A 13,792-nucleotide genomic window follows, 5' to 3' on the forward strand; every position below is an offset into this window, starting at 1 on the left:
AAGATCAGGAAGGAAGATAGGAAGGAGGAGGAGAAAAACAGAAACCCAAGGTGGAAGGAAGTCCAGATGAGAAATGGTTTAGGAATCAGTGCAGAAGGCCAACATGAAGAAGGGTCTCACCTCCCATTTGTGGGTCTCTCAGGCCACAGACACAAGTTGAAACCGTTTTGTGCCTGATGTGGTCCCATGTTGTGGACACACTGTCCTGCCTGCCTCTGTATCCACACAAGCCTTTCTGTCCCACTGCCTCTGCTTCCAGCTCTCAGGGCCTTATCTGAGCCACAGTGATGAGTAACCCAAGTACCTTGACTCCTTTACCTGCGCCCCCCCTCCCCAAGCCCTCTACCTGTGCCCTTTCCTGGTCTCAAGATCATTTGGTAACCCCAGGGGAGCTTCTGGAGTCCCTCTTTACAAGCACCTAGACTCCCCAGCCCCTGCTTAGCCCCTGAAGAGGAAGACCCAAAGTTCCTTACTCTTGCCCTTTGGTACAATGACCTCTTTCTGGGTGGCCCGGAGCCTGGAAGTGCAGAACCACACCCAGTCCCAGTCTCAGGGCAGTGAGAGTCCCTGGGCAAGAGTGAATAGAGCGTCGGCCTGAGGACTCAAGGGTCCCAGGTTCGATTCTGGTCAAGGGCATGTACCTTGGTTGCGGGCACATACCCAGTAGGGGGTGTGCAGGAGGCAGCTGATCGATGTTTCTCTCTCATCGATGTTTCTAACTCTCTATCCCTCTCCCTTCCTCTCTGTAAAAAATTAATAAAATATATTTTTTTAAAAAGAGTACTCTAGGACCAGGAATGAATCAGGAGGCCAAAGGGTCAGCAGAGGTCAGAGGGCTGGGGCCATGGCCTGATCACATGTTCAGTGCACATAGTCATCCAGTCATCTGTGCCCCACTTGCCCCAATTCCCTCTCCTCCCAGAAGGAAAAAAACAGAAGCTTCAGAGCTCCAGGGGTGTGCACACTGAACCGGATATTACAGGGGAAAGCGCCACATAAATAGAAATGCTGCAAAAAGAATTAGAAACCAAAGTACTGTCCTAAATACGGCAGCCAACATTTATTTACATTGAGCAATGCACTTTTCCCATACGGTATCTCACCTGATACATTAACACTAAGAGGACAATACTAACACCCTCCTTTTTCAGATGATGAAATTGAAGCTCAGAAGTTGTCAGTGGAAGATCACACACATCCAGGTTCTGACTCCAAATCTTATGCTCAGCCAAAGCATGAAAATACGTGAAGATTTATCAGATAATTATCGAATGAGTAAAGTAACTAACAAATTGGTGCAAATTAATAATCTCTCCTGCACACAGTGCTGTAAGATTTGTAAAGATCGTTCCCCAACATTGTCTCATTTGATCCTCACTAAAGCCCTGTCATGTTTTGGACTCTGATTTACAGGTGGGAAACCTGAGACCTGGATTAATCAATTTCCACAAGGCCACACAGTAAGTTGAAAAGGTAAGACAAGCCAGGTAAGTCGTTGCTCTTTAAATTTCCCCCTAAAAACCTAGGACTCTTAATAATCGCTGTATCTCAGGCTCTTAACATTCCAGGTACATAGGAGACCCTCAATAAATATTTGCTTCATAAATGAAAGAATGAGAGAGAGAGACTGAAGGAATAAATACCACATTGTGAATGGAGAAAAGACTTCAAAGCTGACGCAGTCTACAAGTAGGAGATTCTTGAAACAATTGTCTCCATCACTCTGTCCCCTCCCGCACTCCTGGCTAATTCCATCCGAGGAGGGAGGAGCAATCCCGGGTGCTAGAGACCCTCGCACAGTGCCTCTCCCAACGCCCCCGTGGGCTCCTAGGACTGAGCCGTGGGATCAGAAGGAATGGGACCTGGGGGGCCGCCCAGGGCAGGGTCGTGGGAGGAGCTCCGAGAAAAGAGGGTAGGTGCGGGAGGGGCGGGGGGGAATGACGGCAGCAGGAGCCCCAGCGGAGCGGGGCGGGGGCCGGAACGTCTGGCCAGGCTGCGGCGGAGCGAGCGGGGCCAGCTCTGCAGAAGGCGGCGGCTCGCTCGCTGGAACGGTCACATCCCGCTGCAGGCGCCGGCGGAGACGGCCGCACAGCCTCCCGCACCGGAACCCAGGCCAGCGGTCAGGCGGTGCACCGCCCGGTGCTCACGGACCGACTACGCCGCCGGTCCCAGCTCTGGGGGCCCTGCAACCAGCGCCCGCTACGCCTCCGCTCTCTGCCCGCAGCTCGGCCCCGTGCTACCCGCCTCGACGGGCCCGGGCCGGGATGGGGTAGGGGCAGCACCACCAACTCGGGCGATGGGTCGCCCACTAGGCACCCCCCCGAGGCCTGACCGACCGCGAGGACCGGCGGAGGTGGGTGTGGGCAGGGCAGAGCCACGCACTGGGGGCGCCTGGGTGATGCGGGGGCGAGGAAGGGTGGGGAAAGGGGGCGCTCTGGGGCCGCTGTGGGCCGTGGGGAGTCCGGGAGAGTTGTTGCCCACACGGGCATTCTGGACAGTCCTTGACCGCCCCCCCCCCCTCCCTCCCAACTCCTGCCATCTCCAGGAGCCCCGCTTGGATGTCTAGCGGATGCCTCAGTGCCTCCTAGCGGACTCAGTGGGGACCATGGCTTCGCTGATGCCCCTCTCCCCTTATCTAAGTCCCACGGTCCTCCTGCTGGTCAGCTGTGACCTGGGCTTTGTACGAGCAGGTGAGTAAAGGAGATCGAGGAGGGAATTAACCAGAGCTAGTCCGTGGGTGGAACCTGTTAACCTGTTAACATACTGGCACTCACAGACCGGCCTCCATCTCCTGTGAATGTGACTGTCACTCACCTCAGAGCCAACTCGGCCACTGTGTCCTGGGACGTCCCAGAAGGCAACATCGTCATTGGCTACTCCATATCCCAGCAAGTATGAATCACCCTTCTGCTCCCCTAACTTGTGTCCTTGGATCTCTGAATGTCCCCACACCACCCCACCACCCCAGCTCCCTGCCAGCGGTGGGAGAATCTGAGAGCTGGTGTGCCCTGGCTCCAGCTGCCCTTTCCACCGCCTTCCCTTGGCTTGGGTGTTCAAGAGTGCTGGGCTGAGCCTGTGGCCTGGGAGTGGGGTGAGGCTGCCCTTCTCTTTCTCCTTGTCTTTCTGAAGCGACAGAACGGCCCAGGACAGCGGGTGATCCGGGAGGTGAACACCACCACTCGAGCCTGTGCCCTCTGGGGCCTGGCTGAAGACAGCGACTACACGGTGCAGGTCAGGAGCATCGGCCTTCGGGGAGAGAGCCCCCCCGGGCCCCGGGTGCACTTTCGAACTCTCAAGGGTTCTGACCGGCTGCCTTCCAACAGCTCGAGCCCAGGTGAGGGTCTGTTATTACCCACTCCCTAAAGCTTTGCATTCTCTGGCTTTGTATCTAGACTTAAGCCTCTTGTTTATTTCTCCAAAGCAAGCAACAGTCTAGCTTAGATGAAGAGAAGGATGATTTAATGTGTTGTGCTGCCAGGAAAGGAAGGAAGGCAGGTTGGCAGGCAATTGGGTATACACAGGCTGTTAATGAATCCTTTGGAGGAAGGGCTTTTAAGCTTCCTTTTACCCAACCTCAGTTCACAGCAGCTGCAGCTTGCATGAGCAAGTGCCTGACCTGTAGCCTTCCTGCTTTTTGGGCCTGTGACCACTTGTCCATCAACAGCTTCCCAGCGAGGGGCTACCAGGGGCCATGCTGTGATGGGCCTACCCCAGTATCTCCATCCTTGACTGTCTGCAGAGACATACCTCTCTAGCTACTCTCCACACCCAGAGGCTGTGTCCTTCCTTCTCAGGTGACATCACAGTGGAGGGTCTGGATGGAGAGCGACCACTGCAGACAGGGGAAGTGGTCATCATTGTGGTGGTGTTGCTCATGTGGGCTGGTGAGTAAGCAGCTGGACAGGGGACCAATGTTTGAGGGAATGGGGCTCAGTGAAGGTGGGAGGTGGTGAAGGTTGTTGGGAGAAAGGGGTGTGAGAGAAATGGAGTCGGAAGATTCTTAGTTGAGAGGGATTAGCAGAAATTTGAAGAGAGGGAGAGGAGGCTCTGGGGAGCCCAGAGAGGAAGACTAAGAGGGTGGTGCTTGTGCATGGGCACCAGAAATCCAAAGATTTTCTTCTCAGATTCTCCATCAGCTGTGGGTATCTCACTGCCCTTTGAGGATGTGAGTGGGGAGGTTGGGATCAAGGCTCAGACTGTGGGTATCTCACTGCCCTTTGAGGATGTGAGTGGGGAGGTTGGGATCAAGGCTCAGACTATATTGTTGTGTTTCAGCTGTAATTGGGCTGTTCTGCCGTCAGTACGATATCATCAAGGACAACGACTCCAACAACAACCCCAAGGAGAAGGGGAAGGGGCCAGAGCAGAGTCCTCAGGGAAGGCCAGTGGGGACAAGACAGGTGAGGTGGGGCCTGTGAGGGAGGGAAGGGTGATATTTTGCCTCTGGGAACAGTCAGGGAAAAGGGAGAAAGGCAAGGAGGGGCAGGAAAAACCCCAATGGGAATTTGGGATGGAGGTGGTATTTCCTTCCAGAAATTTAGAGACTCTAGTCATTTTCATTCACAGAAAAAGTCACCATCCATCAACACCATAGACGTATGAGTGAAGAACCAGAACCAGAAGAGAGACGCACTAACAACCTGGGGATGGGGATGGGGTCAGGGAGAGCCTAAGATGGTGATCAGCCCAAGATTGAAGGATCCCACAGTATCCCAGAAGATAATGATACTCCCACAATCTCAGGCCTGGTACCCATCCTCTTTCCACTGTGAACAGGGCCAGAAGGTAGGTCTGTGAGGGTCTGTGCCCCTGGACTTGGGGAGAGGATGTCAGATGGGGTATGTCTTTCCATCCCCCAGGTCCAGGGGAAAATCAACTTGTTCAACCCTATCCCATTGGGTCCCAAATGAAGCCCCCATTTCCCGTGTATCAGGACTCTCAGCATTCCCTGCTGCCCCCACATCTTGCCTCTGGGTCTCAGAGAGGGGTTTCTGTAGGTACTCCCCCTCTCCCAGCAAATAATGACAGACACTGCACTGCACTACTCCAATGTCTTCCACGGAGCCTCAGGTGCTCCCCCTCTCACTTGGTAGCACCCCCAGCTGCTGGTGAACTCACTCCTTGGACATTTTTCCAATAAAGGTTCTTGGACAAAATGGAACTGACTCTATAGTATGCTGAAGACGTTTCCCCATCTTCTCTCCTCTGACTGCAAGGGCCCCTCATACTACCACCAACTTGACAGGAGCAAACTCTCATTTTAAAGTGTTTGCTTTGATTCTCCAGCCTGGGATGGGTGGAGAGGGGCCAGAAAGGGGTATAGGAAACTAGAGCCCTAGTTCCTTTTGCTTTGTTGGGCCAGAAAGGGGAGAAGGAAAGAAGAGGATATAAATTCTTCCTGTACCGGTGGAAACTAAAGTGATATCACCTAAGAAGGCCAGTAGCCTTGTTATCTTCACATCAGCAGCTCAGCTCCTCACCTTTTATTCCTGTGACTCCTCCATCAAACCTGAGCTAGTTTGCAGAAAAGGACTGAACAGTCTTGGGACAAACGGAAGAGCAGCTACACTAATGGATCCCTCGGGACTACATGCTCCTCCTGTGCGTTCCTGTGCCTATTCTTCCCTGTCCTTGCTTTCCCTTATGTCTCTGTCTCTGTTCACTCAGTCAAGTTCAGTAATAACTGTGAAGCATAAATGACGTTATGTTCACTCTGTCACCATATCCAGAGGAGGATTCTGGAAATAAAGTTGAAGGGTTCAAACTCCCCTGTCAAAAGAATTCTAATTTGGGCTCTGGCGCCTATTTGTTTCCTGTGAAAACAGGGACTGTCCTCTACGCTTTCCTAAATTCCAATTGGCTGGTGCCAGTGAAATACCAGTTGACATTTGCAACCACTGTGGGGGAAAGGCTTCAGAACCCAGACTCTGTCTGAAAAGCATATGCTACACTTTGAGAAGGCAGGTTACAGGTCTTCTCAACTCCAGATCTTTCCAGAGAAGGCTTATGAGTAACTCTCCTTTTCTGCATCTCGATCTCTCTGGGATGTTACAAGAAATTAAACCAGCAATTCTGAAAGAGACCCTGATCCAAATAAAGATCAAGAAGTCAATATCTTTTCTACTTAACCAATCTCCAACCCCAGATATCGAAAGACAACCTTAACCTATCAGATGAGCCCATTTCTGGTTTGCTCTCCACCCTGAAACAGGAAAGCATCCTGATCTAATCATAAGTCTTTAATCCACCACTACCCAATTTGGAAGCTGGTTACCTTACCTCTCCCTGGCCACCGGTTCCAAAACATTAATCTCTCGGACTGGACACATCATTTCTTGGGGGTGGGAGTGTCACGGGGTATAGTGGCATGGAGATAGGGAAGCAGGAGTTGACAAGGAATAGAAAGGGTGTTCAAATGTGCCACGTTTAGGTTGAATCCCAGTTTCATCCTTAACTGTTATGTAAAATAGGACTAATAATGCTATTCCCTCAGAAGGTGGCTTTGAGCTTAAATGAGATAATGCATGTGCAACACTTTGCACTGTAAGCCGGGCAGACACACACTGAGTATTCACTGTTAGCTATCGTGATTAGCCTTGTGGTCCCGTGCAAGTCATATAATTCATTTGGATTCAATTCCGTCAACTGTAAAAGGTCTAGAATAGCAACTGCCCCGCTTTCCTTCAGGGCTGCGAGGATTAAAAGAAAGCATTCAGCCAGGTTTACATACATCAGAGAGCGAGAAAGACTGCGATTACGTAGACCTCGGTTTTCAGCAGGCTTGTGAGCTTGGCTAGGTCTTCAATGCAGGCAGCGACGGGATTGGTAACGGAGAGGATTCATCAAGTCCTCACCAGGTCCCGCCCTAAAGCTCACTGCGCCTGCGCACAATCTGTTTGCTACGCCGCGAAACTACGTGATGACTTTGCGACGTGTGGTGCGCTCCGGACGCATTTGCGTCAGCGGTGTAGCTGAGGCTGCGTGACGGGTTGTCCAGGTAACCGCCGGAGTTGTCGCTGTCTGGTGGCATCTGAGAGACAGGTGTTCGTCATGCAGTTGAAGCATCTGAGAACCCTGCTGAGCCCTCAGGTGAGGAGTTGCGTGCCTCGTCCCTCCTCCGCCCGTCTTAACATCCCAGGAGAAGTGGGGGACTAACGTTTAATCATGTCGATTGCCTACTGTGTGCAGAAGACCGACGGCTGTACGCGATTCGGCTGCGTCGATGCTGTCCAGTAGGCGAGATGGAGCGCTAACCACTGCAGCTTGCAATGCGTGTCATTTAGCATCCGTTTTGTACCAGGCCCCATGCTGGGGCTCGGAGGGATCCGGAACTAGCTGCTATTGCTCCTGCTTTCAAAAGGCTCCTGCGCCTGTAAACAACGAACATAAACCGACACGGAATTAAATAAGCGCTTTAAGTGCAAGCCCCCGAGAGGGAGTGCGGGAGTCCGCACCGTGCGTTCTGATGGTGCAGATCTCTGATTCACAGGAGGCTGGGTACTGGGGGAGGAACCCTGAAACATGGTTAAGAAAGGCTGGGTTTAGGGGTTAGAAAACCAGAATTCAAGTCCTAGCGCCACCACTACTTTAAATAAATGCCCTGCTACCTCAGACTTTAGTCCTTATCACACAGTCTCTCTCAGCATTCCTTCTTATAGCAACCTTAGGGGATCTGGGAAGAATTAAAGGAGGTAATAGACACAAAAGAGCATTGTAAACTGAAAAGCAGTGTAAAAAATGGATAGACAGGAGAGAAGGACGTTCAAAATGCAAAGAACAAAATACAAAACTAATAAGAATAATGCCTGTCGTAACTGAATGTGTAATAGCTTAAGTAAAGAAGTTAGGATTGTGGCTTATGAAGTCAGACATACATGGATTTACATCTTGGTTCTGTCACTTACCAATTGTCTATGTAAACTTGAGCAAATTACTTAACCTTCCCGTGTCTCAGTTTCCCCTGTAAAAGATGCATAATAATGGCATCTACCTCAGTGTTACGAGGTAAAACAAGATAATGAATATCAAGCACTTATCAAAATGCCCAGTCTACGGTAAGCGCTTGTTAAAGGTTATCTATTATTGTTCTATTTCCTAGTGCATTTAATCCTCATAGCAGCCCTGTGAAGTACATAGTGCAGAGAAAAGAGAATTAATTATGGACATTGGGAAGGCTTAACAGAGGATTGGCATTAGGAGAATAGAAGGAAATTAGAACAAAAGAAAGATGTGCCCAGCCCTGGCCAGTGTGTTCAGCTGGATGGGGTATCATCCTACACACCAAGAGGTGGCGGGTTCAATTCCCCATCAGGGCCCATACCCAGGTTATGGGTTCAATCTCTAATTGGGGGCACATTCAGGAGGCAGCCAATCAATGTTTCTCTCTCACATTGATGTTTCTCCTTTCAAATCAAACCAATAAAGTAAAATTAAAGAGAGAGAGAGACAGATGTGCCCTTTGCTCAGTAAACTGGCCCCTGAATCTGTAATTTAAATTTTTCTTTTTTTTTTTTTACATATTTTTATTGATTTCAGAGAGGGAGAGGGAGAGAGAGATAGAAACATCAATGATGAGAGAGAATCACTGATTGGCTCCCTCTTGCATGCCCCCTACTGGGGATTGAGCCCACAACTTGGGCATGTGCCCTTGACTGGAATCGAACCCAGGACCTTTCAGTCCCCAGGCCGATGCTCTATCCACTGAACCAAACCAACTAGGGCAATTTTTCTTTACCTTAATGCAGTGGTTGGCAAACTGCGGCTCGCGAGCCACATGTGGCTCTTTGGCCCCTTGAGTGTGGCTCTTCCACAAAATACCACGTGCGGGCGTGCACGTACAGTGCGATTGCAACTTCGTGGCCCATGCGCAGAAGTCGGTTTTTCGCTCTCAAAGGAAATTTCAATCGTTTTACTGTTGATATTTGGCTCTGTTGACTAATGAGTCTGCCGACCACTGCCTTAATGGAATAATTGGAAGTGAAATCTTCCTTCAATTTTACAAAGTAAGATGATGTCATGATGCAGGAAAGGGCTGAATGCCCAGGTTTAGAAAAAATGACAAAGGAAGATGATGTACAACAATTGTTGAGGAGCCCTCAGCCCTTCTAACATAATTTAATCAAGAGTTGGAGGGGCGCCCGGCCTGCATGGCTTAGTGGTTGAGCGTGACCAGAAGGTCACGGTTTGATCCCCGGTCAGGGCACATGCCCAGTTTGTGGTTGCGGGCTCGATCCCCAGTGGGAGCGTGCAGGAGGCAGCCAATCAATGATTCTCTCTCATCACTGATGTTTCTCCTTTTCTCTCTGAAATCAATAAAAATATATAATTTTTTAAAATAAAGTTTTTGAAAAAGAGTTGGAGGGTGATACTAGTGGTGGTATGGCTATTTTCCGACTGGTTTGAGGATTTTGATGGGGGAAAAAGGCCTTTTTTTAAACCTCTGACTTTGGAGGTAACTGGATTAGAAATGAAAAGTAACTGTTTTAAGGCAGCGCTCTACAGCTCAAGTAATTAATCAATTGAAGCAGAAACTACATTTTTTATTTCAAGAAGGAAAATCCTTAGTGCAGCATCGTAGAGGACCAGGGCTGGTGGCGGAAGGGACAGACCTGGCAAGAATAATTCACTGGGAGATGATCACTTCTAACGTGGGCTTTGGTGAAGTGGATAGTTAAGGGAAAACAAAAAACAAGGTGGCGTTGCTCATCCTAAGTCGCAACTCTGATTATTTTACTCCCTATTCCAGAAGTTTTACTGTAACCCCCTTTCCTGCCAAATAATCCAAAAAATCCTGGTTTTGAAGATCCTTCTTGAACTGGCCTCAGTCTGTTTTTCCTCTATTTTGATATTTACAAGACAGTTTTGGCGCAATTAAATTACCATTACTTGACCATATTTGCCTTTGCTCATGCCATTTCTTCTACCTAAGATAATTTCCTCACTCAGCTGCATTCATTCTTCAAAGCTTAATGTTGATCGCATAAACAAATTATCTCAGGCTTATACAAACTATTATAGTGCTTTGTACATACCTCACTTATGGGACTTTTCCCTTTTTTTTTTTTTTTCCCCAACATCTTTTTAGATCCTGGGGCAGAGACCATGTTTTGGTCATTGTCTCCCTCTCAGCCCCTGGCCAGGTGCCTTTCTCAGTGAGGTATTCAGAAAATATTAATTGAATAAATGGCTGAAGACCAAAACTTAGATCAATTGAATTTATTTCAAAGGGGACAAGACCATTGCAGGGACATGAGTACAGTTTACTAAGCAAGTCACCTCTTATATGGGTTTCTAGAAGCACTTTGTTCTCACAGTCTAGGGTTTTATGACCTTGGAGACCACATGGATCAAGTGCATCTCTTTGCTTTAAGGAAAATTGACAAGAGCCACACTCGAAGTAATGGAATTAGAAATGCTTTTGGCATTCTAGACCAGCACTTGGATTTATTTTTGCCTCTGCAGGATGGAGCTGCAAAGGTGACCTGCATGGCTTGGTCCCAGAACAATGCCAAATTTGCTGTCTGCACAGTGGACCGAGTGGTGTTGCTATATGATGAACATGGGGAGCGGAGAGATAAATTCTCCACCAAACCAGCTGACATGAAGGTGAAGAGTACTCCTTAACCCAGGGGTGGGCAAACTTTTTGACTCGAGGGCCACAATAGGTTCTTAAACTGGACCGGAGGGCCGGAACAAAAGCATGGATGGAGTGTTTGTGTGAACTAATATAAATTCAAAGTAAAGGAGCGGAGGGGAGAGCAAGAGAACCGGATAGAACAGCCGGATCCGGCCCGCAGGCCATAGTATGCCCATGGCTGCTACCTGTTGATGGGCCTGAGGAACCTGAAAAACTTTCTACCCCACTTCCTGGCCATAGGCATAGAATTTGGCCTGCCCCTCCATTTCTCAGTATAAATCCCTCAAGCTCATTACAGTCACACATGCACCCTTTCCTCTCTTTTCCCTTTCACATATTCTCATTACTTTTTTTTCTTTTTAATTCTTAGTATGGCAGAAAGAGCTATGTGGTGAAGGGCATGGCGTTTTCTCCTGATTCCACTAAAATTGCCGTAGGACAGACTGACAACATCATCTATGTGTACAAAATTGGAGAAGATTGGTAATGATAGCGATTGGGAGAAGGGGGTAACCCAGAGAAGACGGGGAAGGCAGGAGGAACTGCCTCACTGGGGAGGGAGAATAGAGAGGATGAGGGGCCAAGCTGTGGCATGGAACGCAGAGTCTGTTTTTGCTTCCCTGACTTTGCTGGCCCCCTGTGTTCTGTGATCCCATCCCTGGAGGAATCGGTCTAAGTCAACAAAGAGGCCCTGTAAGATCCTGGGGAGCCCTGGGTGATTGTTCCAGAGCTACTCACGCTCCCTCTCATGCCTCTTTTCAAGGCACCTGTGGAGCGGTAGGAACATATCTGCTCACTCTTCCCTTCCCCTAGCATTATTTGTACCAATTTATCAATGGAAATGGTTTTTAATATGCTTTTCTTCCTTTTATTTGGCAGGGGTGACAAGAAAGTCATCTGTAACAAGTTCATCCAGACGGTAAAGTTCAGACCAGCCCCTGGGAGATTAGGATGAACAAACATGTATCAGTGTACCTGCTTATAAAAGCAACCAGGAGTTGCTTTTTTTAAACATCTGTGTCTGACTTTTCCTACTGCATGGATGGTGCTACCTGGCTGTTCATCCTCATCTGCTTTCCTCCTCAGAGCTCAGTTGTGTCTCCTCTTCTCCTTCCCTGTAGGTGATTGTGGTGGTGGCCTGAGCCAAGGTGTCCAGGCAGTTCAGATCTATGCTATTGTAAATGTGCTAACCCACATAGAAGTGATTATCCTTTCTTTCTTACAGAGTGCTGTTACTTGTCTGCAGTGGCCAATGGAGTACATCATTGTCTTTGGATTGGCTGAAGGGAAGGTAAAGGAGGGAAGAGAACCACAGGAAAGGTTGGGGGTGGGGATAATTGTTATGAAGAAAGAAATATGGTTAATCTCCTTTAGGGTTGAGTTGTGTACTGGGGGAGAATGCATAGGGACCAGTTTTTTTTCTTTTTCTTTTTCTTTCCTTAGGACCTGGGCGAAATTGAAAGTACCCTAACCAGACTTATGTCCATTCTTCCATTTTCAGGTTCGTTTAGCAAACACTAAAACTAATAAGTCATCTACCATCTATGGGACAGATTCTTACGTGGTGTCACTGACAACAAAGTGAGTAAGGCGAGTGGTATCCCAAGAGTTTGGAAATGGTAGGAAAAGGCTGTGGGGAAGTCTGGACTGGGAGACCATAGGATGAGAGATGGGGAGGACTGGGCACAGGAACCACAGGCAGGGCAGTGTTTGACAGAGAAAGGGGAATTTCTTGGTAAGATAGAGTATTCTAATCTTGTCCTCTATTTCTCTCCTTTTTTCCTTTTCCCCTTTTTCAGTTGCTCTGGGAAAGGAATTCTATCTGGTCATGCCGATGGCACTGTTGTTAGGTATTTCTTGGAAGATGTAGGGTCTGGAGAGTCACAGGTATGAATAAAGGATGCTCTGGGGAAGGTGAGGCTGGACATTCAGGGATTTTGGTTGAGGTGCCAGGGAAGGAGGCTAGAGGAGTAAGACCTCAGGGGGAGAGACAGTTGGGTGTGGCCACAGGAGGATCTGTGTTTAGGAGTCCAGAGCTTCATATTTATGGGAAAAGGTGAGTCAGGTGGAAGGGACTTGGAGACAAAGGGAAATAAAGACTCTGAGAGTAATGAAAAGTGAAAATTATTCTCATTATATAAAAAATATGTAATATAGCCCTGGCCGGTTTGGCTCAGTGGATAGAGCGTCGGCCTGCGGACTGGAGGGTCCCAGGTTCGGTTCCGGTCAAGGGCATGTACCTTGGTTGTGGGCACATCCCCAATGGGAGGTGTGCAGGAGGGGCAGCTGATCAATGTTTCTAACTCTCTATCCCTCTCCCTTCTTCTCTGTAAAAAATCAATAAAATATATTTAAAAAGAAAAATGTAATATATATAAACTTATAGAAGAAAGACTTGTTTACTTTCAAGAGGGAAAAGGTAAAAAGAATGTTTATGTTTTACTCTAATCCTCTTTGGTTTGAATCATTTACATTAAGAATTACTTATGTAATAATTAAATGTTTCCATCCTAAAAATAAATAATAAAAAAGGAGCCATAGCTCCCTGTGGTTGGTTAATGTGTAGGACATCTCCCTTTGGGGACCTTATTAGGTACATAGTAAACATCTCCAACACATAAGTATTTTGAGGGTTCCTCTTGAACACAAGGTCAGTAGGTGTGTACATATGTGTCATGTATATGTATGTGTGCGTATAAGACAGAAAGACAATATGTGAAGTCTCAGGATTAGGATGTGCGGGGAGAAAGATTTCTGCAGAGTAAGATGATCAGAGTGAGTGTGTCCGGTGCTATGACTGAGATATTTCTGGTGGAGTCCCGAGAGTCAGAGTGTTGGAACTCTCTACTTCTATCTTAGGGGAAGTTGATTAACCATCCGTGCCCACCCTATGCCTTGGCTTGGGCTACCAACAGTATTGTGGCTGCAGGCTGTGATCGGAGGATTGTGGCCTATGGAAAGGAAGGCCATGTGCTACAAACGTTTGACTATAGCCGGGACCCTCAGGAGCGAGAGTTTACCACAGCTGCAACAAGTCCTGGGGGCCAGTCTGTTGTGCTGGGAAGTTATGACAGGTGGGTCCCCCTTCCAGTCGCATCTTCTGCCTACTTTCCCTGCGTACTCTTTGCCTTAGTCCAGTTTTCCTCAAGCAGAGTG

General features: G+C 48.5%; 2 protein-coding genes across 8 annotated transcripts in view; both read left to right on the forward strand.

Annotated features, from left to right (window-relative positions):
• Positions 1 to 963: 963 nt before the first annotated feature.
• FNDC4 (fibronectin type III domain containing 4) lies at positions 964 to 5,785 on the forward strand. 6 transcript variants are annotated; one of them, XM_080684518.1, is made up of 9 exons: positions 964 to 1,202; positions 1,414 to 1,487; positions 2,069 to 2,353; positions 2,546 to 2,690; positions 2,777 to 2,892; positions 3,130 to 3,334; positions 3,795 to 3,884; positions 4,276 to 4,400; positions 4,567 to 5,785. In XM_080684518.1, the coding sequence occupies exons 4-9, from the start codon at positions 2,570 to 2,572 to the stop codon at positions 4,600 to 4,602; spliced, it is 693 nt and encodes a 230-aa protein (XP_080540644.1). In that variant the 5' UTR covers positions 964 to 1,202; positions 1,414 to 1,487; positions 2,069 to 2,353; positions 2,546 to 2,569; the 3' UTR covers positions 4,603 to 5,785. The 6 variants fall into 6 exon arrangements, with proteins under 6 accessions (XP_080540644.1, XP_080540645.1, XP_080540643.1 ...); XM_080684519.1 differs by having other exon boundaries at positions 1,058 to 1,202; positions 1,414 to 1,473; XM_080684517.1 differs by lacking the exons at positions 964 to 1,202; positions 1,414 to 1,487 and adding an exon at positions 1,555 to 1,689.
• Positions 5,786 to 6,921: 1,136 nt separating this feature from the next.
• IFT172 (intraflagellar transport 172) overlaps positions 6,922 to 13,792 on the forward strand; it is a 34,589-nt gene continuing 27,718 nt past the window's right edge. Inside the window, exons 1-8 of one of the 2 annotated variants that reach the window (XM_080686119.1) lie at positions 6,922 to 7,089; positions 10,462 to 10,605; positions 11,007 to 11,119; positions 11,516 to 11,555; positions 11,862 to 11,927; positions 12,138 to 12,217; positions 12,436 to 12,523; positions 13,496 to 13,710. In XM_080686119.1, the coding sequence (XP_080542245.1) occupies positions 7,051 to 7,089; positions 10,462 to 10,605; positions 11,007 to 11,119; positions 11,516 to 11,555; positions 11,862 to 11,927; positions 12,138 to 12,217; positions 12,436 to 12,523; positions 13,496 to 13,710 (785 nt within the window). In that variant the 5' untranslated portion in view covers positions 6,922 to 7,050. Of the gene's footprint in view, positions 7,090 to 10,461; positions 10,606 to 11,006; positions 11,120 to 11,515; positions 11,556 to 11,691; positions 11,758 to 11,861; positions 11,928 to 12,137; positions 12,218 to 12,435; positions 12,524 to 13,495; positions 13,711 to 13,792 lie in introns of those variants that run through there. The other variant, XM_080686120.1, reaches the window with a different exon arrangement.

This window comes from Plecotus auritus, assembly GCF_963455305.1.
Source record: "Plecotus auritus genome assembly, chromosome: 8".
Lineage (NCBI taxonomy): Eukaryota > Metazoa > Chordata > Mammalia > Chiroptera > Vespertilionidae > Plecotus > Plecotus auritus.